This window comes from Palaemon carinicauda, chromosome 14 (genome assembly GCF_036898095.1).
Source record: "Palaemon carinicauda isolate YSFRI2023 chromosome 14, ASM3689809v2, whole genome shotgun sequence".
Classification (NCBI taxonomy): Eukaryota; Metazoa; Arthropoda; class Malacostraca; order Decapoda; family Palaemonidae; genus Palaemon; species Palaemon carinicauda.
The window spans coordinates 122,564,344-122,589,558 of NC_090738.1; the positions used below are offsets into that span (position 1 = coordinate 122,564,344).

A 25,215-nucleotide genomic window follows, 5' to 3' on the forward strand; every position below is an offset into this window, starting at 1 on the left:
ATAAGCTCCATTTAGCACTTATTCCTAGGTAATTTACTGCTAAATATACCAGAGAAAAAATGTAAAGGAGTGCTAGGTTAACTAGCTCGCTCACCTATTGGTGTCGGTATAAAATTGGGCGTATAATCCAGAGGTCCCGCACTATTTAGATTCATCCACGACAGAAACCCCAATAGAGGAGAGCCGTTCAACCTCACTCGGTACTACTAACACTGCATCCGCTCAGAACCCAACTCCTTTTAGCACGTCTTGTGTTGTAACCCGCATTTTTGTTGTGCTCTCGTTTTTCCACTTATTTTCATTGGATTATGGCTTCTTCGTCGGTTTCCCTGGAGACACCGTCTAAGTTAAGTACCAAGCTTGGTTTTGCTGTGTTTTGAGCAACCTAGATCGTTTAATATTTGAATTACTGTATAGGAGTTTATTCTCTTCGTTCATATCGATCTTGCTTGATCCCACTTACAGTTGGTACTCCTGTTTTGAGAGCTTTTAGTTTCACTCGCGGTGTAACTATATGTATTATTTTTATTATTAAATTTTATTTGTTATTGTGGATATTCATTATTTAGCGTTTAGAACCCTCGTGGTTCACTTTTTGGGCCGATATCATTTACGTATCGTTATGGCTGCCGACCTTCGTTGCTAGGCGGCAATGTTATTTTTTAAGCCATCAGGTGTCTCTTTTGTGATTTAATTATTATGTTGCATGCCTTGCCCAAAAATTTTTATGTGTTTATTTTATATTATCAACGCTATTACTATTATAATGAATATTGTGCTATTACTCCGTTTGATCTGTCTGGTTGGGGATCGTCAGTTGGTAGCCCTGCTGCTCCGTATCACGTGATCCTCCCCCATGCTCCCCCTCTCGCTAGGTGGGCGGCTAGGCTTCTCTCCCCCCCTCCCCTAGGGGACCGTTGCCTTCCCTCCTTTTAGAGGGGGTAGTTCAGTGTTTATGGACTTTGTCCTCCGGGTGTCCCGGCGGGTTCGTCTCTGTCTAGTCTGGTTGGCCACCGGTCAACAGAGTTGGATCCCGGTGCACCCTATTTTATATTCACTTATCACACTGGTTTATGTTATATGAAACCCTCTGGGTTCGGTTGGCGGTTCTTATCTACAGTTCCGCCCCCCTATTAATTTATAACAGTTCCTATGATGATTATATGACAGATCACTATCCCGGAGTTCCTATACGAATTGGTTTTGGATACTTTTATTTCCCGGCCCGGGGCTTAGCCTCGCCCCGGGAAATCAGACACCATGTGTCTTAATTTCTTGTTGTTGCATCCTTTTTTATGCTCCCGGCTCGACCGGAATGGATGGCTATACTTTAGTCTTAAGTTAGACTTATGTTTAGGCCCCGCCCCTACTTAAGAATATTACAGTTAAGCTCTAATCTTGTGTTAGGCTTATGTTAGGCCCGGGTCCTCCGGACCCGCCCCTACTTAAGAGAATTACAGTTTCTCATATACTATTCTTTTTATAGATGGTGCATTGTCAGACGACGGCCTGTGCAGCTGTTCTACATCAGCCCTGCGGCCATACCGTCTGTCGGTCTCACGCCCTCTGCGGAGTGCAGCTGGAGGATGTCGTGGTATGGCACCCGGATAACTGTGTGGTCTGTTTTGACCTCGTTACCACCCTTGGATCTGACTCGGTGAGTCCCGTTGGCTATGTTGCCTTCTTATTTATCTTACCTTTTTTGGCATACATACACTATTTAGTAAGATATCTATGGTCTTGAAGGACCACTGGGAGCCTTCCCTTTTTAATTCCCACTATTATTTCAGGCATCCCCGGAGCAAAAGTCTGCGGCTTGGGCCACGCTGAAAGTGTGGGTTGGTGGTTTTTCCCGGAACGTGAAGTCCAAGCGGCCGTACGTCCTCTCCGAGGACTACTGTTCCTTGATTTACCCCAACGCCAAGTCTTCAGCCGCTGTGGCTAGGCATGTTGCAGCTCCCATCATTGCCCACATTGATGCCACCATAGCGGGGTTCATTGATCCAGAGCAGGATCCGTCGGACGCCCCCGGAGATCTAGAAGACAATGTTGCCTCCATGAACCTTGACGTGGAACCCATGTTATTGGATGATCCAGATACAGGTAGGGTGGTAAGTGAGGCAGGTGTTTCCGGCGCTGAGATTCCTATCCTCAGCCCCTCTCTTTCTTCTTCATCTGATCGCTCTTCCTTTCATGGTATTTCTGGGGACCGTGATTCGTCCCAACGATCACACTCGGTTCCCCCCAAGAATAAGTCTAGAACCTTACCTAAAGCTCGTAAGCCTCATAAGGCTTCTCATGGTTCTAAACAGAATACAAACCTGTCATCTAAGGCTTCTGGCTCCTCCTCTAAGTCTCGCGACCCGGGAGTTCATTCCGCCACACCTGCTGCTAGCCCGGGCCTTTCTGAATCAGCCATGCTTCGCATCGTGTCGGAGATGCAGGCTAAGTTGGTATCAGAGATGCAGTCTAAGATGGACACGATGTTCTCTAACATCGGTCAGAGACTTGGGGCATTAGAGCAAGGTGCTCCGGAGCGAGTCCAAAGCTCTCTCATCCCGGATGCCTCTAAGCTCCCGCCGTTTTCCAAAAATAACCCTTGGCGTATGGCTCTTCATTCCCCGTTCTCAGACGGAATGTTAACTTTGGAGGGTCTTGGCACTCGTCCCCTAGAGGACTTTGAATTCTTTCCTCCTGGTCTGGCATTTCCATTTCATGGTTATGCCAGGCTTACCGAGGAAGCTTTGGTTCGGTTAGACAAGGTCCCCAAGGAGACAGTCATCTTCCCAAAAGAGCAAGCCCAATCTGTGTGGGCCAGATTCCTGAATGACATCGGCTGCACCAACACCATGTTGACGCCTTATAAGAGCTCCTTCACAATGTTCTTAATGGACAAAAACACCGTGACTCCATGTGTCAATAAGGTAGCAGAGCTTGCCTTCCAATATGCTCTGGAGGAGAAGCCCTTGCCTCCCATCCGAGAGGTGGATCCAATCTCCCTCCTTCTTCCTTCAGGCATTGAGTGTTGGGACAACGTCCATACCACTTTTACCTCTGGCAAGCTAGCAGCAGACTGTGCTTCAGTAATGTTTAGTGAGCGGCTTCCCCGTCTCCCGGAATCCCTCATTAAACAGGAGTATGATTTCCGCCTACGCGTTGGCCGTACTCTGAACTTGGCCACGTCCACGGAGTCGATAGCCTTGACTTACGATACTGAGAGTATTTTTAAGTCTCTCAACAAGGCTACGTTGCAGTCATTATACTATGACCTGTATGACTTCGCTACTGCTAAACGCAGGTGTCGCAAACATGTCCTGGCAGAGGCGACTATTAGGCATGAACCTAATAAGCTTATCCGGTCCTCCTGTTGGGGTTCAAACCTCTTCCCTGAGGATCTTGTAGAGGAAGTCTTGGCGGAGGCCACTAGAGTCAACCAGAGCCTTAAAGCCCGTTGGGGTTTGACTCCTAAACGTAAATATGACCCTGCAAATTACCAAGCCCGGGGTAGGAAGAAGCTCCGTCCATATACCTCCACCCAGTTCAGGCAACAGCAGAGTGGTTCGTCCATTTTCCGGCTGCCTCTTCCCCCATCTCCTGTTGCCCCTGCACAGCCTTCCACCTCTCAGGCTCCTTCGGACGACTATGTCACCGTTCTGCTCCCTAAGAGCCAGCTTTCCGGTGCCTCCGCCACTTCTCCTGCCTTTAACCAGTCGTATGAGGCTCATAGCTCTTCCCAGAGTTATGGTAGAGGTAGAGGCTACCACCGTGGTTCTAACCAGAACAAAGGCAGGGGAAGAGCCTTTCGCAGAGGAAAGAACTTCCGAGGCGGACGTGGAGGCAACTCCTCAAACCAATACTGAGGTGCAGCAGGTAGGGGGGAGGCTCTATGCCTTCCGCAACAAATGGAGGTTCAGTCCCTGGGCTTTCAGTATCATCTCCAAGGGACTGGGGTGGAGTTGGATTCAAGGACCTCCTCCTCCGAACAAATTTCGTCAACATTCCACTCCGGACCTGGTCGAATTTGTCCAGGATCTTTTACAAAAGAACGCCATACAAGAAACGAAACACCTGAAGTTTCAAGGTCGGCTGTTCAGTGTCCCGAAGAAGGATTCAGACAAGAGAAGAGTGATTCTAGACCTATCCCTTCTCAACTTGTCCATTCAATGCGACAAGTTTCGAATGCTTACCGTCTCGCAGGTGCGGACCTTACTTCCCCGTGGGCCCGTCACCACCTCTATCGATCTTACAGACGCCTATTATCACGTCCCGATAGCGAGACACTTCCGTCCGTACCTAGGCTTTCGCTTAGGGGACAAAAGTTACTCCTTCAAGGTGATGCCTTTCGGGCTCAACATCGCCCCAAGGATCTTCACAAAGTTAGCAGAAGTCGCTATTCAGGAACTCAGAAATCAAGGGATTCAAGTAGTAGCCTATCTGGACGACTGGCTCATTTGGTCAGACACCTCCCAAAATTGCCTAAAAGCCACTCACAAAGTCATCCATTATCTTCAATCTCTAGGCTTCCAGATCAACTTCAAGAAGTCCCGTCTTCTTCCAAAATCGAAGTTCCAATGGCTCGGCCTGCAATGGGATCTCATATCTCATACTCTGTGTCTTCCCAAACCCAAGAGGTTAGAGATTGCAAGGAACACCAAACGCTTTCTCAAAGACAAAGTAAGTTCCAGACGACTCCAAGAGAGGATTCTGGGGTCCCTTCAGTTTGCCTCAGTGACGGATCTTCTTCTGAAGGCAAAATTGAAAGATATCAATCGTGTCTGGCGTTCGAGGGCGAACCGGAAGCTCCGGGACAGGAAAGTCCGCCTTCCTCCCATTCTACGGGAAAGACTTCTTCCTTGGACAAGAGCAAACAGTCTGTCAAAGTCAGTTCCCCTTCGATTTCCGCCTCCGAAATTAATCATTCACACGGACGCATCCTTATCAGGTTGGGGCGGCTATTCGCAGCTCAAGAAAGTTCAAGGTCTTTGGTCTCCCTTGTTCCGCCAATTTCACATCAATGTGCTGGAGGCCATGGCAGTTCTTCTAACCCTGAAACGTCTCGCTCTTCCCAAGAAACAACACCTTCGTCTGGTCCTCGACAGCGAAGTGGTGGTCCGCTGCCTCAACAGAGGCGGGTCAAAGTCAGGGCCTCTGAACCATGTTCTAGTAGCCATATTCTCCCTAGCAGCCTTGAACCGTTGGCATCTTTCAGCTGTCCACCTGGCGGGAGTCCGGAATGTAGTGGCAGACGCCCTGTCCCGGACCTCCCCTCTAGAATCGGAATGGTCACTCGATCTAAAGTCATTTCGGTGGATTCTCTCTCAGGTTCCCGGTCTCCAAGTGGACCTCTTCGCCACGGAGTCCAACCACAAATTGAGAGTATATGTGGCTCCCAATCTAGACCCTCAGGCTTACGCCACAGACGCCATGGCACAGAATTGGGACACCTGGGAAAAGATTTATCTCTTTCCCCCGGTGAATCTTTTGCTGAAAGTTCTAGACAAGCTGAGATCCTTCAAGGGACAAGTAGCCTTGGTCGCACCCAACTGGCCCAAGAGCAACTGGTATCCTCTCCTGCGAGAGTTGAGACTATACCCTCACCCGATACCCAATCCGGTTCTGTCTCAGATAGTACAAACACGCGTTGTGTACGCTTTCTCAAACATTCAGAGCGCCCTAACTTTATGGACTTTATGAAGTTTGCGGCCATGCATGGTGCCAATATTGATCCTCAAAACACCTTGTTCCTAGAATCGGATAAACGGGATTCCACCATCCGCCAGTATGACTCTGCAGTTAAAAAGTTGGCAACATTTTTGATAGACTCAGACGTGAACTGTATGAACTTGAACCTTACAGTCACTTTCTTTAGATCTTTATTAGAATCAGGTCTGGCAGCCAATACTATCACCACTATTAAATCTGCTCTGAAAAAGATCTTCCTAGTGGGTTTTAACATAGACTTAACAGACTCTTTGTTAGCTTCAATTCCGAAAGCTTGTGCCAGACTGAAACCGGTTACTCGTCCTACCCCGGTGACCTGGTTCCTTAATGATGTACTCAAATTGGCTTCTGATACCATTAACAGTTCTTGTGATTACATTCCCCTTCTCAGGAAAACACTCTTCCTGGTGAGCTTGGCTTCCGGGGCAAGAATTTCTGAACTGGCAGCCTTGTCGAGAGACCCGGGTCATATTGAGTTCCTGCCTTCGGGAGAGGTCCTTCTTTCTCCTAAAAAATTCTTTTTGGCTAAGAACGAAGACCCTCAACAGATGGTCCTCCTGGAAAATTGTTCCCCTCACGCAAGACCCGTCTCTGTGCCCTGTTACTACTCTTAGGTCTTATTTATCCCGGACCTCCTCTAACTCCTCGGGGCCTCTATTCGTTAGAGAACAAGGCGGTACCATTACTATTAAAGGGATCAGGCAACAAATTTTGAATTTTATTAAACAAGCTAACCCTGACTCTTTTCCTCTTGCACATGATATCAGAGCGGTTGCTACTTCGGTGAACTTTTTTCACCACATGAATTTTACGGACCTTTCCAGGTATACAGGGTGGAAATCACCGTCAGTGTTCAAGAAACACTACCTTAAACATTTGGAAGCCCTAAAATTTTCTACAGTAGCCGCAGGGAGCGTAGTTACTCCCAGGTAACTCACAGGTTAATGCCTTGTCTCTTTATCTCTCCCTCCTACCTGCCTCATTTATACCCTATTGTATTCGTTGGTCTCGCACCTGAATACTGTTATTATATTTGTAAATTTTTAAACTCCTGAGTATCTGTATATATTATCACTCACGGTATTATTATACCTACCTTATTGGATTTATGTTCATATTTAAGATACCCTTATAATTGTTTTTTGGTACTCATCTCTGATTAAAGCATCCTGTATTTCCCTTACGCTTATGTTTTTTCCTTTATTTTGCAAGTTTGGTGACATATTCTCTTGTATAGATTCACTGGGCGGCACAGGTTCGAGCCCAGAAAAGGGATTTTGACGTAGGAAAAATCTATTTCTGGGCGAGGGACCTGTGCCGCCCAGTGAACCCTCCCAGCTCCTCTCCCTTGAAGTCCCCAAACTTTGGGTGCTAAGGAGTTGGGTTCTGAGCGGATGCAGTGTTAGTAGTACCGAGTGAGGTTGAACGGCTCTCCTCTATTGGGGTTTCTGTCGTGGATGAATCTAAATAGTGCGGGACCTCTGGATTATACGCCCAATTTTATACCGACACCAATAGGTGAGCGAGCTAGTTAACCTAGCACTCCTTTACATTTTTTCTCTGGTATATTTAGCAGTAAATTACCTAGGAATAAGTGCTAAATGGAGCTTATTCACTGGGCGGCACAGGTCCCTCGCCCAGAAATAGATTTTTCCTACGTCAAAATCCCTTTTTTGGCATTAAAGTCCTAGTTACAGCACCATATGTCTTAGTAGCTAATCAATAAATAAGGTTTTTTTTTGTCTAAAAAAAGTCTTGTTACTTCCAACAATAATGGGAAAGTGGGTAACTATCATTACAGTATAACCAATCAAATTCTTTCTTCAAAGCTCACCTACTTTAAGATTTACTATGACTAGAGGTAATTTTTTAATATCTGCTATGAAAACTCTACTTGCATAGTCACTAATTTTACCACTTAGAAATCTAGAAACTTACCAAGTTTTGTACTTTTAATGGCAATTCCGAAAGCTAATTATATCAAACCTTGCTTAGCAGCTCTTAACTTTTGCCGAGATCGCTGAAATGCCTCAAGAACTGCATGAGTTGAGAGTTGCCACGTGGATGAATGTAATCCCTTGACAGCTAAAGGATCTACAAATAACAGAAAATATTGTAAGGTCCCATAAGTCCTTATAGATCAGACAAATCTAAAATGCAGAAAAATACAAATACAGTAAAGTATAATCATTCCTCATCTATTGCAAGTGTTAAGTTCCAACCCCACACCCGATGTGGGTACCTCATCTATTGTGAGTGTTAAGTTCCAACCCCAACCTCGATGTGAAAAACACAGAAGTATAAACTCTCCCCATATGCTTATAAACTCTTTCTACACTATCAAACACTTTTTATATTGCATATACATCATACATACATACATATACTTCCCCCAATTTTGGGGGGTAGCCGACATCAACAAATGAAACAAAACAAAAAAGGAGACCTCTACTCTCTACGTTCCTCCCAGCCTAACAAGGGACTCAACCGAGTTCAGCTGGTACTGCTGGGGTGCCACAGCCCACCCTCCCACATTATCCACCACAGATAAAGCTTCATAATGCTGAATCCCCTACTGCTGCTACCTCCGCGGTCATCTAAGGCATCGGAGGAAGCAGCAGGGCCTACCGGAACTACGTCACAATCGCTCGCCATTCATTCCTATTTCTAGCACGCTCTCTTGCCTCTCTCACATCTATCCTCCTATCACCCAGAGCTTCCTTCACTCCATCCATCCACCCAAACCTTGGCCTTCCTCTTGTACTTCTCCCATCAACTCTTGCATTCATCACCTTCTTTAGCAGACAGCCATTTTCCATTCTCTCAACATGGCTCAACCACCTCAACACATTCATATCCACTCTAGCTGCTAACTCATTTCTTACACCCGTTCTCACTCTCACCACTTTGTTCCTAACCCTATCTACTCAAGATACACCAGCCATACTCCTTAGACACTTCATCTCAAACACATTCAATTTCTGTCTCTCCATCACTTTCATTCCCCACAACTCCGATCCATACATCACAGTTGGTACGATCACTTTCTCATATAGAACTCTCTTTACATTCATGCCCAACCCTCTATTTTTTACTACTCCCTTAACTGCCCCCAACACTTTGCAACCTTCATTCACTCTCTGACGTACATCTGCTTCCAGTCCACCATTTGCTGCAACAACAGACCCCAAGTACTTAAACTGATCCACCTCAAGTAACTCTCCATTCAACATGGCATTCAACCTTGCACCACCTTCCCTTCTCGTACATCTCATAACCTTATTATTACCCACATTAACTCTCAACTTCCTTCTCTCACACACACTTCCAAATTCTGTCACTAATCGGCCAAGCTTCTCTTCTGTGTCTGCAACCAGTAGAGTATCATCCGCAAACAACAACTGATTTACCTCCCATTCATGGTCATTCTCGTCTACCAGTTTTAATCCTCATCCAAGCACTCGAGCATTCACCTCTCTCACCACTCCATCAACATACAAGTTAAACAACCACGGCGACATCACACATCCCTGTCTCAGCCCCACTCTCACCGGAAACCAATCATTCACTTCATTTCCTATCCTAACACATGCTTTACTACCTTTGTAGAAACTTTTCACTGCTTGCAACAACCTTCCAACAACTCCATATAACCTCATCACATTCTACATTGCTTCCCTATCAACTCTATCATACGCTTACTCCAGATCCATAAACGCAACATACACCTCCTTACCTTTTTCTAAATATTTCTCGCATATCTGCCTTACTGTAAAAATCTGATTCATACAACCCCTACCTCTTCTAAAACCACCCTGTACTTCTAAGATTGCATTCTCTGTTTTATCCTTGATCCTATTAATCATTACTCTACCATACACTTATCCAACTACGCTTAAAAAACTACAGTAATACCTCTTGAATTACAACACTCATGCACATCTCCCTTACCCTTATATAGTGGTACAATACACGCACAAACCCAATCTACTGGTACCATTGACATCACAAAACACATATTAAACAATCTCACCAACCATTCAAGTACAGTCACACCCCCTTCCTTCAACATCTCAGCTCTCACACCATCCATACCAGACGCTTTTCCTACTCTCGTTTCATCTAGTGCTCTCCTCACTTGATCTATTGTAATCTCTCTCTCATTCTCATCTCCCATCACTGGCACCTCAACACCTGCAACAGCAATTATATCTGCCTCCCTATTATCCTCAACATACAGTAAACTTTCAAAATATTCCGCCCATCTTTTCCTTGCCTCCTCTCCTTTTAACAACCTTCCATTTCCATCTTTCACTGTCTCTTCAATTCTTGAGCCAGCCTTCCTTACTCTCTTCACTTCTTTCCAAAACTTCTTCTTATTCTCTTCATATGAATGACCCAATCCCTGACCCCACCTCAGGTCAGCTGCCCTCTTTGCCTCACGTACCTTGCGCTTTACTTCCACATTTTTCTCTTTATATTTTTCATACTTCTCTATACTATTACTCTGCAGCCATTCTTCAAAAGCCCTCTTTTTCTCTTCCACTTTTACCTTCACTCCTTCATTCCACCATTCACTGCTCTTCCTCATGCTGCCTCCAACAACCTTCTTGCCACACACATCACTTGCAATCCCAACAAAATTTTCTTTTACTAACTTCCCCTCCTCCTATAAATTACCAGTTTCTATTACTTTCACTTTGTCATATGTCATTTTCAACCTTTCCTGATATTTACTTTTTACCCCTGGTTTTATTAGCTCTTCAACCCTCACTAGCTCCCTTTTACATACACCTACTCTATTCCCCCACTCTTTTGCAACAACTAATTTCCCTTCCACCAAAAAATGAGCAGACATACCGTTAGCCATACCCTTAAACACGTGCACGTCTTTCAATCTTCCAAACATTCTTTTAGTTATCAACACATGATCCATTGATGCCCTTTCTACTACTCTTCCATTTGCCACTCTTACCCATGTACAGTATACTTATTTTTATCTTTCTTTTTGAAAAAGCTATTACTTATCACCATCTCTTGCTCAACACACATATCTACCAGTCTCTCACCACTCTCATTTTCACCTGGTACGCCATACTTCCCAATGACACCTTCTACCTCTCCAGCACCCACTCTAGCATTTAAGTCACCCATGACAAAGTATAATCATGTTTATTTGTTAAAGAAAAAAATAAAATTGGAACACTCATCAGTGAAGATAAGTACTAAAACTTGATTTATGATGATGATTTGCTGTGCAGTACTGTATTGAATAATGTAGATGTGATGTAAATGTACTGCACAGAGCAAAGAAGAACATTACCGCTTTGTGAAAGCACCACTTCAGGTGGTGCAATATCTTCATTGTCATCCAGCGTAATAACTTCTATTTCTGTTGATGGAGCCCCAAGTCTAATTTTCCTTTTTTTTATGGGGGAGGACCATAGTGATTGGCAGTTACTGACGTTGCCTTTTCTCATAGATTGCACTTCTGAACTGCAATGCATAAACTAACTGCGGATCGCAATCTTCCACCATTCTCTGAAGTCCTTTTGTCATTTTTGCTATCGTTGAGAGCCATTCTAGTGCTAGGCCAATTTCCTCTTCTTACCACGGATTGCCATGGTTTTCCTCTTCCTCCCTTGCTGACTTAGTCATCTCTGTCAAATCTTTATCTGTTAATGGATCTGAGTGGGCTACAATCAGGTCATTCACATTATTGGTATTCATTTCAGTGAAGGCATCACCTCCTAGCAATTATGTATTGCCAAGTGCTATATTACTTCAGGAGAGAACTTTTATAACCACTGACTGCTTCTGGCCACAATTCCTTACAGCAAGCAGAGTGTTTTGTTCTTTATCTCCTTTATGGCCAACTGAATATTTTGAAGACACGTTACACCTGTGTACCAACACCAGTATTCCTTCGGTGAAAAGTTATCATCCGAATCCATAGCCTCAACCGGGTGTTGCAGGGTGTTTCGTGTATAGAGTGCCTTAAAAGCACGAATAACGCTGAATGGGCGATGTAGTTGGCGGTAAGAATTCAACTTATAAGCTCTCATACGATAAGTCGATCATGTAGTCTAAAGCATTGTCAATTAGGAAGAGCACTTCTAAATCCAAGACATCTTTGGCATGATAAAGCTTGACTTCGGGGATGAAGCACTGGTGAAACCAATCTGATGTCAGAGTTTTCATTATACATGTCTTTTGGTTATATCCAATGCACTGGCAGCAGGGTCAAATTTATTTTTTGAGGGGCCTATGATTTTGGACTTATTGTATAAATAAACGCTGACTTCATTATAAAGCCTGCAGCATTTCCACATATTGTAAGTGTGAGGCGGATTTTGTAGGCCTTAATTCCAGGGTCTATGGCCTCCTATTTCATAATGTAAGTCAATTATGGCACCTGTTTCCAAGAGGACAGTCTCATCAACATTGAAAACTTAATCAAGTGAATCACCACTTTTTCTTGATGATGGTCTGGAATGTCACCTTTACATACATTACTCAGTGGCCGATTTATCAAGGACACACACTTATGATTGAACCTCCTTTGAAATTTATCAAACCACGTCTTGCTGGAATTAAATTTGGTTGGTTTAGTAGGGAATATTGCAGATGGTCCAAGCTGTAAGTCATTGTCACCGCCATCAGTAAACTTGTACAGCTACCTGGGATTCCAGCACATGATCCAGCACATGATGTTTTCATCTACTGCAAGGTTCTTCATACAGTCATTTTATCCAAAGGGTTAATACTGACCTCATCCTTCCGATGGCCTTATTGCGGAAAGTTACCTTCATTTTTGGTGTCTTGTTAAAAGTGACATTAATCGTCATCCTTATATTCTTTACATTCTTCTTCAAGTAGCAAACTGTAGATTTGTTGATGCCATAATGGCAGCCTACATCCACATAGGGGAGGGAGCGCTAATGCCCAATGATAGGGGGAGGTACCGCTTAGCAGATCCTGTCTGTAGAGAGGGGTTGCTTGATTATGAAACTCATCTGCAACTGACATAAGATCCAGAACATAGCGGCTACAACTACTGCTCCCAAATGAGAGAGGAAAGAAAGAAGAGTAGAAAGCCAGTCATTTTATCTTTCATTATAGGATCATGCAAAACCGACCAGGACCAAAGGTAAAGGTACCCATGAATTTGTGGGTATAATTCAGCAGGTTGCAGTACATACAGGTTACCTAGCAGACTCCTAGTTTAATACCTACGACACCGACATGTTCTTCCTGAAAGTTAAGGTGGTCGCGATACCCCCGATTTCGTGAGCCCTTGCCTGAGCTAGACCTCCAACTCACTTGCTGGTTGAAGGTAGAAAAATCTAAGGTCTTACAAATCCCAAAAGAAACTGAACCTATCCAATCCTTAGAGCAAGTACGTCTCTGTGTCCATAAAGTGCTATCGCGACTAACCATCAATCGGATGATGGTACCTCAAGGCTATATATTATATGCTCGTCAACCTGTTTTGGGTTGGTTTCCTCTCCCTAAAATATCACAAATTATTAGTAATTTGTATTTTTCCTAACATACTTACCGAGAAACACTTTCTTAGGAGTTACCTGGAACCTCCTCTCAAACGACCAGAGTTTTGTGTAGTTTACCCTACTCCCATTTTCTATAATGGTAGGCCTAGCAGAGGGATACGTGCCCTGAGGGCAATCCCAAGGTAGGCCGCATGCTCTCTCGGGTCGTAATCTTCAGTAAGTTCTATGAAAGTAACAATACTAAAGATCAGTGAGGCACCTGGGGGAAGGAAGGGAGGGCCATAACCCGAAAGTGTTTCTCGGTAAGTATGTTAGGAAAAATACAAATTACTAATAATTTGTGATTTCTTCCAACACAGAGACTTACCTCGAAACACTTTCTTAGGAGACTTACACTTTAGGTGGGAGTGCCTCCTTGACTGAGGGCCCAAACAACTGGAAAGTAGGATAAACTACACAAAGAGCTCATTAATTGTGCATAAAGTACTCACCCTACATAATTCCTTGATAATGTACTTGATGTAATATGGATATATGGCATAGTGCGGGTCAACTGTGCAAGACTTCCCAAGACGATAAATAGTATGAGGAGAAGAAGGGGAAAAAATGAAAAGATCACCTGTGTCTATAGATTTGAAACCGCGATTGAACCTGGGGCTTGGGCCGTTAAATCGGTTGGAGCGCTGAGATGACTGGCCCGATGGAAAAACCATCCAATGACTTCCTCGTACAATCTTTGAGATAGTGAGAAGTGAACGTCGACTGGTTAGACCAAGTACCTGCTTTGAGTACCTGCGCAACTGACATGTTCTTTTCAAAGGCTAGAGAGGTACTTACACCTCTAACATCATGTGCCCTGGGCTTTCCTGGAACTGAAAGTCCAGCACTCGAATAAGTTTGAATGATAACTTGCCTGATCCAAAAAGAAATGGTGTTCTTGGAAATATTCTTTTTCGTCCTCCCCGTGGACACAAAAAGATTCTTCATACCAGGGCAGAGATTTGCTGTCCTTTTAAGATATTTCTTAATAACTCTGACAGGGCACAGCTTTAAATCTTCTTGATTACCTGAGTTTGGAATTGCCGGAATAGAGAAACCCTTGAACCTAGGATCCCAAACGGATGGGTTCTGGGTCTTAGCGACAAACGAGGGAACAAACTTGAAGGATATTTCTCTCCAACCCCTTGAGTGTTCTATCTCATAAGACAACCCATGAAGTTCACCTACCCTCTTCGCTGAAGCCAAAGCTAACAAGAAGACCGCTTTAAGCGTAAGATTTCTGTCAACAATATCTTTTAAAGGTTCGAAGGGCGACTTACTAAGCATGTCTAGAACTCTAGCCAGGTCCCATTTCAGAACCCTAGGAGACGAGGGTGGACAGGACTGCTCAAAACTCTTGATGAGCATCGAGATGTGTCTAGAAGAGCCCAAATCTATCCCTTTCAATAGAAAGACTTGTCCAAGGGCGGCTCGCACCCCCTTAATTGCTGGAATCGACATGCCCAGCACATCCCTGAGGTGAACGAGGAAATCTGCAATGTTGGGGACTGCAGCTTCTAAAGGCTCTATTTTCTTTGCAGCACACCATTTAATAAAAGTAGCCTATTTTGCTTGGTAGACTGCTGTAGAAGACTGTCTCAAGTAACGGGACATTCTCACAGCTGTCTTTGACGAATACCCTTGTCTTTTCAGGAGCCACTGGATAACCTCCAGGCGTGAAGACGAAGGGATTGAGAGTTTTCGTGGAACCTCTGAAAATGTGGCTGTCTCAGGAGGTCTGGTCTGTCCGGTAGAGGCCACGGAGGAAGAACCGCCAGACCTTTTAGGTCTGGGAACCACTCTCTCTCCGGCCACCAAGGGACTACCAAAGTCATCTATAGGTTGTTGGCTGTCCTTACTCTGTTGAGGACTTGTCTTATCAAAGCGAAGAGAGGAAAGGCGTACACGTCCAGATTGTCCCACTTGTGTTGAAAGATGTCCTCCAATGCCGCCTTTGGGTCTGGGACAGGAGAACAGAATACGGGGAGTTGCGCGTTCAACCTCGTCGCGAAGAGATCCATTACCGGAGAACCCCACATCTGAATGATGAATCTTGCTACTTCTGGGTGAAGAGACGATTCTGTCCCCACTACTTGGCCTACCCTGCTGAGGCCGTCTGCTAGAACGTTCTTCTTTCCCGGAATGAATCTCGCTGACAGTCTGACTTGTTCTTTTTCTGCCCCCTCCAGGACTTGCAAGGCGAGAACGCACAACTCCTTCGACTTCAACCCTCCTTCCTTCTTTATGTACGCCACTACTGTGGCATTGTCTGACATTATAGCCACTGAGAGTTTCTTTTCAGATCCCGAGTGAAGTGTAGGCAGGCTTCCTGAACCGCTTTCATCTCCAGAACATTGATGTGGAGAGTCTTCTCTTCTACCGTCCATTTGCCTCTCGCTGTTTTTCCTAGAAGATGGGCTCCCCACCCTTCTTTTGATGCGTCCGTGAAGAGCAAAAGTTCTGGAGGTCCGGAAGACAGTGGCATCCCTTTTAGTGTGTTTGCTTGATTCTGCCACCATTCTAGAGCCTGTTTGGTCTCTGGTAGAACTGGCACAATCCTGTCCGGGGAACCTCTCTGATCCCACCGATCTTTTAAGTTCCACTGGATGCTCCTGAGGTTCTGTCTTCCTTGGGGAACTAACTTCTCTAATGACACCAGATGTCCTATTAACCTCTGCCAATCCTTTGCTCTTCTGGGTTAGCCCTCTAGGAAGGGACGGAGAACTTGGTCCAGGTTGCTGAGCCTGTCTACTGATGGAAATGCCTTTACTAGCAATGAATTCAGGACAATCCCCAAGTACGTCGCTTTGTTGGTTGGGATCAGATGAGATTTCTCCAGATTGACTGTGATGCCCAGAGTTTTGCATAGTTGAAGAAGGTCTGCACCTTGCTGCTTCAAGACTTCCTTTGAGGAGGAAAGGAGTAACCAGTTGTCCAGGTACCAAATTAAACGGATCCCCCGTGCGTTAGCCCAGACGGAGATTGTCGTAAAAATCCTTGTGAATACCTGGGGGGCTGTAGAAAGTCCGAAGCACAGGGCCTTGAATTGCAAAATCCGGGCACCCCATTTCACCCGGAGAAACTTCCTGCTTGCTGGATGAATTGGGATTTGGAAATGGCATCCTTGAGGTCTAAGGAAATCATGAAATCCCCTTCCTTCAAGGACGCCATGACCGTTCTTGGGGTGTCCATCTTGAAATGTGTCTTTCGTATGAATCTGTTGAGGGCTGACAGGTCTATCACAAGTCTCCATCCACCCGTTGCTTTCTCCACCAGGAAGAGACGACTGTAGAACCCCGGTCCCGGAAGATGCACAATCTCCCTTGCTCCCTTCTCCATCATTGTGGCGACTTCTTCGTCCAAAGCTGCTCTCTTCAACGGGTCTTTGGGGACCAATCACTCCGCCTGGGTTGCTGGAATCAAGGGAGGAGGATCCTGTAGAAAGGGGATCCTGTAGCCCTCTTTCAAAACTGTTACTGTCCATGGTTCTGCTCCGTGGAGCTTCCATGCTTGCCAAAATTGTCTGAGGCATCCCCCTACCTGAGGCTTGGGGAGGGGAGGGGGGCCTCTCAAACTATCTCCTACGAGAGGATCGACCTGATCGACCTCTCCTGGAGGACGAGTAGGAACTTCTGTAGGTGGAAGGGGCTGACATAACCCACCTTCGGGAGGGATTCAACGACTGAGCCCACTGTCCTGTAGAAGGCTCTCTCCTTCCTTGAGATGGGGAAGAACGAGATGTAGCAGGAGCCTCGGCAACTGGCCTCCTAAAGACGGGTCTTCTCGCTGATTGAACCTTCGGAACGATGACGTCTTTCTTCTTGGCCACCTTCTCCGCCACCTCATCCGGTTTCTTGACCGGAAACAGTCCCTCATCCCAAACCGGGCCCTTGCTTCCCTGTCTGGGATTTTCCTAGATAGGTTTTTCAGAACTGAGTCCCTTCTCCTGAGAACCCAGTTCGCAGAAAGAGCTAACGCCTGGAACGTGAGAAATTTTAAGGCACGGCCACCCGATCCAACCAACTCCTTCAGAGACTCTCGTTTGGCAGGATCTAAAGTCTCGGTCGGGATCTGCGTACCCACCAAGGTAGTAGCCCACCAGTCCAGCCATGATGCGATGTTCACTAGATCCTTCGACATCTCCTCCATCATGATGGACTCGGACTGGGAAAAGTAAATGGGTGCGGTAGAGACCCTGTCTTCTGGGGCACCTTGACTCAAAACCTCCAGGACGTCCTCAAGCTTGCACGCCCCATGTGGGCGTCCCTCCAAAGCATAATATTTACTTTGGGATTTCAATCCCTGTAACAGTTTAGCTGCAGTGTAGCCTTTGGATGATTCCCCATTGCGGGTGATCACCTTGTCGATGTGAGTTCGCCCCAACTTGACGTCTCTCGCCTCCGGAAGAGCTAATGAAGCCTTCTTTTGGACGGGCTCCTCCATAATTCGATTTAGGCCAGAGGTCCAGTCGTCTTCCTCCTGTGGTAGAGGCTCCGCAATCTTGTTGTGACTCCTTATCAAGGAGACCACCCTCCTATAAGCGGAGTCCTCCGTCGTACCAAGCCCTGCGACCTCATCCGAGTCCTCCGTCTGGCGATGGCGTGAAGTATTAGCACGGGCACCTCCGCTCTGACGGGACCCGCGGCTATGTCTTCCTTGAGAGACGGGCGCCTCTGTCACCTTAAGGGGCTTCGACGAAGGGACGGGCTCCTCCGTGAAAGTGTTCGACGGAGGGACCTGTGTGCGTCGATCCATACCATGGGCAATCTCATCGAGGCTGCCCGTCCTAGGAGGTGACTCCCTCTGCTGGGTGGGTTGAATCTCCCTAAGACGAGACTTATGCCTACTAGACGAGGCCTTGTGGTCATAGGCTGAAGCCGACATGTGGCTACTGGAGGCCCTTCTAGGAGGACTGTCTCCTGCCAGCTTAACCACGGAGCCTGAGACTGAAGTCAGGTCTCTCAGCTTGGATTCTGGTACCAGGACCCAACGTTCCTGAGGAGAACCAGCTCTCCTGCTCTTCCTATGCAGGGAACGAGATCTCCTTCTCCTTTTTCTTGATTCCGAGGGAGACCTAGAAAAAGACCGCCTCCTCCTGGAACGGTCTCTCTTCCTTCTACTTCTCCTTCGGCATTCCTCGTCCGATAAAAACGAAGACTCCACCACTGATGATTTGGACCTCTCATGGTAACGCGGCCTAGCAACAAATGGAGCTTTTCTCGACACCTGTTAGGTTCCTGACGTGGAAGGCTGAAGGAATTCCTCTGGAACTGCCGACAAAGGAGCTGGAGGTGTAGACGGACGAATTCTGAATGGAAAGGACCCGTTGAGGTCTTCCTCCGTCCTCAAGGGGGACCTGAACGGAGTCCTCGGCAGGCTCCATCCCAGGGGATCTTCCTGCGGGGAATCCTCTCTATCCATGTCGCCCTCCGCTGCCGAAGCTCCGGAAACATCTACCCACGAATCTGGGGAAGAAAAAGGCACATTTTTATTCCACATGGGGTCCCCTGCCGAGACGTGCTCCCCTAGCACAAGAGCATCGTCCCGCGGACCCCCACTACACATACCCTCCGGCGCCTGGATCGCCTTAAAAGAATCAGAAACATCCGTAACAAGACCTTCCTGGGGAAGAGGCACCGTCTTCTTCCCCTTAACCGACTTACCTCGTCCCCTACTATGGGTAGGGGAAGAAGAAGGAACTCTACTCGGACCCTCACCAGCCGAAGTTGTGGGAGAAGAAATACAAGCCTTCTTTGGAGACCGCTTCGTAGACTTCTTTTTCTTGGTCCCATATCTTACCCATTGGACCTCATTCCATCCATCACATTCCGGACACGTGTCCGAAGGAGAACACACTTTTCCCCTACACGAGGAACAAAGGGAGTGCGGGTCAACATCGGGCTTAGACAAAAAAGCCCCACACGACTTCCCAGCACTAGGCCCAGGACAACGGCGAGTATGCTCCATCGCACACAATCACAAAACCACTAGACACAGGCTCGACAAGAGAATGAGAAAACTAAAAGCACAAAGGAATTAAAGCCAAAGCACACAGTTAAAGCACTAAGCACGAGTAGGAGCGCACAACGGACCATGCGGTAATCACGTGGCCACAAGACACAAAGGGTCGCACTGAGATCAGAGGAGCGTCGGGATGATAACACGACGCGACCAGAGAACTTACTGAAGAAAACGACCCGAGAGAGCATGCGGCCTACCTTGGGATTGCCCTCAGGGCACGTATCCCTCCGCTAGACCTACCATTATAGAAAATGGGAGTAGGGTAAACTACACAAAACTCTGGTTGTTTGAGAGGAGGTTCCAGGTAACTCCTAAGAAAGTGTTTCGAGGTAAGTCTCTGTGTTGGAACAAACAAAATTTCAAACCAAAAAGGAAACTTGTAATCAGGAAGGAGATCATGAATTGATCTGTGGAGTTTCGTTCTATGTTTGGTAAACAGTCTATGGTACTGTATGAGAGAGCAAGAGCAGTACAGTGTATCCTCTCTCTGGTGAATGAGTGTGGTCAGCCTGACTCTGTGCTCGCGAGCCCAGAGTGGGGACCAGTCACTGACTGGCTTGGCATAGTCCACAGCATCCTAATGCAGGACTGGTACTGAGAGAAAGTATCTCCTCTTACTAAAGTATAGCACCGAAGTACTTCAGCATGGGACTGTGGCCCCTCAGCTACTGACCCATGACTGCCCTCTCTCCATGTGCTAAAGAAGTGCCACTTCCTCAATTCGGGATACCAAAGTACCACTAATATTATTATCATTATTACTAGCTAAGCTACAACCCTAGTTGGAAAAGCAGGATGCCATAAGCCCAAGGGCTCCAACAGGAAAAATAGTATAGTGAGGAAAGGAAATAAAGAAATAAACTACAGGAGAAGTATTAAACAATCAAAATAAAATATTTCTAAGAATGGTAATAATATTAAAATAGATCTTTCATAAATAAACTATAAAAATAAATTTATGTCAGCCTGCTCAACATAAAAGCTTTCACTATAAGTTTGAACTTTTGAAGTTCCACCAATTCAACTGCTTGATTAGGAAGATCATTCTACAAATTGGTCACAGCTGGAATAAAACTTCAAGAATACTGCAGTATTGAGCCTTATGAGGGAGAAGGCCTGAGTATGGGAATTAACTGTATATCTAGGATTACTGTACAAAGAGGATGGTATTGTCCGAGAAGATCTGAATGCAAAGAATGGTCAGAATTAGGAAAAATCTTATGCAACTTGCATAACGAATTAACTGAGCGATGGCGCCAGATATTAGTAGCTAGGTCAGGATTAAGGAATTTAATATTATTATTATTTTTATTATTACTAGCCAAGCTACAACCTTAGTTGGAAAAGCAAGATGCTGTAAGCTCAAGGGCTCCAATAGGGAAAAATAGCCCAGTGAGGAAAGGAAATAAATAAATGATGAGGACAAGTTAACAATAAATCATTCTAAAACAGTAACAATGTCAAAACAGATATGTCCTTCATAAACTATTAACAACGTCAAAAACAGATATGTCATATATAAACTATAAAAAGACTCATGTCAGCCTGATCAACATAAAAACATTTGCTCCAACTTTGAACTTTTGAAGTTCTACTGATTCAACTACCCGATTAGGAAGATCATTCCACAACTTGGTAACAGCTAGAATAAAACTTCTAGAATACTGTGTAGTATTGAGCCTCATGATGGAGAAGGCCTGGCTATAAGAATTAACTGCCTGCCTAGTATTACGAACAGGATAGAATTGTCCAGGGAGATCTGAATGTAAAGGATGGTCAGAGTTATGAAAAATCTTATGCAACATGCATAATGAACTAATTGAACGACGGTGCCAAAGATTAATATCTAGATCAGGAATAAGAAATTTGATAGACCGCAAGTGTCTGTCCAACAAATTAGGATGATAATCAGCAGCTGAACACCAGACAGGAGAACTACTCAAAACAAGGTAGAATGAAAGAATTAAAACACTTCTTCAGAATAGATTGATCACCGAAAATCTTAAGACTTTCTCAATAAGCCTATTTTTTTGTGCAATTGAAGAAGATAGACCTAATGAGTTTCTCAAAAGCAAATTTGCTGTCGAGAATTACACCTAAGATTTTAAAAGTCATACAAATTTAAAGAAACATTATCAATACTGAGATCCGGATGTTGAGGAGCCACCGTCCTTGACCTACTTACAATCATACTTTGAGTTTTGTTAGGATTCAACTTCATACCCCATAATTTGCACCATGCACTAATTTTAGCTAAATCTCTATTAAGGGATTCACCAACCCCATATCTATATTCAGGGGATGGAATTGTCTAACAAATTAAGATGGGATTTCACAGCTGATGACTAGACAAGAGAACAATACTTGAAACAAGGCAGAATGAAAGAGTGAAAACACTTCTTCAGAATAGATTGATAAATGAAAATTTCAAAACTCTCAATAGGCCAATTTTTTGTGCAATTGAAGAAGAGACAGGCCGAATGTGTTTCTTAAAAGTAAATTTGCTATGAAGAATAACATCTAAAGTTTTAAGAGTCAAAGAGTTACAGAAACATTATCAATGTTGAGATCCAGATGGTGTGGAGCCACTGTCCTTGACTTACTTATGGCAAAGACAGTACCTTCATCTGCATATGCAACAAGCTTGTTTTTTTTTAGGCCAAACCACATATCATGTGTATATAGCCTGAAAAGTAATGGGCTAAGAACACTACCCTGAGGAACACCAGATACCTCATCCCAATACTTACTATGGTGCCCATCAACAAAAACTGCAATTTATTACTTAAAAATTCAATAATGATACTAAGAAAATACCAAGCTACTTCCAACTATTTGAACTCGCAGTCAATGGTCTCATGATTAACTCAGTTAAAGGCAGCACTAAATCCAGGACAATCATACAAACTTTGTGACCACAATCAAGAGATTTCTGTACAGTATTGAAGCTTGTAAGAAGTGCTTCACATGCTCCCAGGCCTTTGCAAAAGCCAAATTGCAAACTAGAGAAAATATGATTACCTTCTGCATATCTATTTAGATGTTTTCCCAAAACGTTCAAAAACTTTAGATAATATGGGAGTTATGGAAATTGGGCAGTAATCAGCAGGGCTATAGCTACCACAAACACATTTACCTAATGAAGTAACACTACCAATTCCCCAATAACAGCAAAAAGAATTTCTACTTGCTAACTTGCAGAAAATAACAGACAGTTTATGAGCTAAGGAATCAATGATCTATTTAAATAACAATGGAAAAATACCATTTGGGTTTACACCTACTGTACATAAGCATGAAGGTCGATAAAGTGTCTTACTTTCATGGGAGCAAAAAGCTAAACTTATTAGTATATCCTTGGGAATATAAGAATAAAGATCTAGTTTCTCATTACTCTGCTTACTGTCAAACACATCATCCAAAAAGGGTTGCCTTTTCCTTTGAACAGTGAGTGACAGAGCTGTCTGGTTTAAATAATGGAGGAATGGTTAAGTCCACATAAAAGAGTGCATATTTAAGGGTAGCCCACCACTTATGTTCCTGGGTTGTACCAGAGGGGGTTTCTAACATAGAATGAAGCAACACTACCCTGCCCTGGTATAAAAGGTAAAGAGGGGCACCAAAGCTTGCTGCATATAAAAATGGTGCTACTCTCTTTGCATCAATTCTACCTCCTGAATGTAGATCTTGGGTTGTTGAATCCCTTAAAAGTGTTCTAGCTAAAATTTGTAAATGGTGCAAATTAAGGGACATAAAGCTGAACTGTAACAAAAATCAATGCATGATTGTAAGTAGGTCGAAAACAGTGCCCCTCAACATGCAGATCTCTGAATAAGGACGGCTGACTGTATTTCTATCTTTATTGCATGCCTGACCTCTGCCATAACTTGTAGGCTTGCTTCTTTTCTTTTATAGCCCATTATTTGTCATGATTATGCCATTATGTCCTTTTTTTCTCTTTAACCCCTTCCTATATTCTTCTGTATGCTTTGTCTGACTTTAGTATGCAATCTTTTAGTAGTTTCTCCTGAATACTTTTTGTTTCAAAATTCGTTCATACTTTCTCTACATACTGAACTCTACTAATTTTTTACCTCTTCATCTTTCAGTTTTCCTGTTTTATTCTTTTAACTAGCTTTCCAATCATTATTTTTATTTCTTTTACGGTACATATTCTCTTGATATTTTGCTTTACAACTTACTCATACGTGATGTAATATTTTACTTAAAATTTCAAACTAATGAACACTTCCTAAGCTAAAAGTCCAAATCGCCCCATCCTAGCTCACAAGGAAGCTGAGGTTGCAGACACTACAAGAAATCCTTGAACTTGAGCGGGTCTCAAACTTCTGTCCCCCAGATTGGCAAGGCAGGGACGTTTCCAATAGCCTATCACAGATGAAGCCTACGAATCTAATTCTCAGAATGTTTGTTTTCTATTGTTGGAAAATGTTCTAAATGTTATGAATTTCTACTTATAATAATGAAAGTCTGAAGAGTTGCTGACAAGTTACCTAGTAAATGGTAGAATATTAAAGTTACTACAGATGACCTCTACAATTTGACACTTAGGATACTTGCTTACCAATCTCAACCTTTTCAAATTATCATACAGTAAAATATATAATTTCCCACTTGTTACTTTATCAAAATATCTTGAACCAAGAGATCTTTGAGTTTTCAGATGATACAGCTATACTGTAATATTAAAAAGATTTAATCTTTCTTGAAAATATATGTGTTGTTCTTTGTTCAGTGCATCAGATGTACTGTCACAGTAATACAAATAGTTAATATAATATGTAAATCGTTAGTAAGCAGGTCTCAAGGTTCGTGACCTATGTCCCCGCCACCTCGAGCCTGGGAGAGAGTTTATTTGTAAAGATTGGCATCATGCATGGAGAAAGCACTGTTGCTATTCTTTGACTCCCCAGGTCAATGCATGAGGGAGGTCGGATAAGCATCAAGGGATTCAATGTGGGGCAACCTAGATTGCAGGGGATGTCACGTATTAATGGCTACCGCCTGTCTTTTCGAGGGAGCACCTGATCCTCATAGAGACAGGTGCCTTAAAAACTCACCCTTGAAAGCAGGGTGAGGAGAGTTGGTTGTGAACCATGGTCCCATGCCCTCGTCACCACTGGGCTCCCGTTACGCCCAAACGCCACTGCGATTACATGTGATTCCTTTACCTAATGTCTCTTATGAACAGTAATTAATATGTTTACCCACAGCTCCCTCCCTCTTGCTTGACTTGGTTGAAATTAATGTTGTAAAGTTCAGTTAATACGTCACAGTTGAGACTCGAGATAAAGTGATCTATTATTGATTTATTTATAATTTACAACTTGTGAGAAATTATGAGCACCAAAGTAACTTGGAGTTAAAACTGAGATGTTCATAGATAACGTAATTATGTGATTGAAGAAACTCATCTGAAGAAAGTCCATACTCATTTATGTCAACTAATTCAGAAAATAAACCCCTATCGATGTAACATTCGACTAATTACCCCAACTTCTAATTACAGTATTGAGAACTGTTTATTCTAAAGAACATTATGCATGCCATACTACAATGTTGAATTACCATAAAATAAACTCAGTATTCTACCAATGGTAAAAAATCAAGAGTAATGGAAATTTTGTGGTGTACCTGTGGTATCAACTGACATTCTCAATGCAACATTATTATCGGCAAAAAAAAACTAGTGTATATATTAAGATGCCATTTGAAAAGCAAATTTTCTTTTGATAAGGAATAATATGCTTTAAAAAACCACTAAAAAGAGATGCAAACAAACTTACTCATATCAACATCACCAGTCTGAAGTATCGAGCTTGTTCGTAATTCTATAACACCACTACTTATTGTGTTGAACCCAAGACGACTTGCCTGCCCTCTCTGTATAGTATAGAGAAAA

General features: G+C 44.0%; 1 protein-coding gene across 2 annotated transcripts in view; it reads right to left on the reverse strand.

The window, feature by feature from the left end:
• LOC137653715 (tectonic-like complex member MKS1) overlaps positions 1-25,215 on the reverse strand; it is a 109,799-nt gene that overhangs the window by 4,873 nt on the left and 79,711 nt on the right. Inside the window, exons 13-14 of one of the 2 annotated variants that reach the window (XM_068387316.1) lie at positions 25,100-25,196; positions 7,660-7,815 (exon numbers count right to left, since the gene is read on the reverse strand). In XM_068387316.1, the coding sequence (XP_068243417.1) occupies positions 7,697-7,815; positions 25,100-25,196 (216 nt within the window). In that variant the 3' untranslated portion in view covers positions 7,660-7,696. Of the gene's footprint in view, positions 1-7,403; positions 7,816-25,099; positions 25,197-25,215 lie in introns of those variants that run through there. The other variant, XM_068387315.1, reaches the window with a different exon arrangement.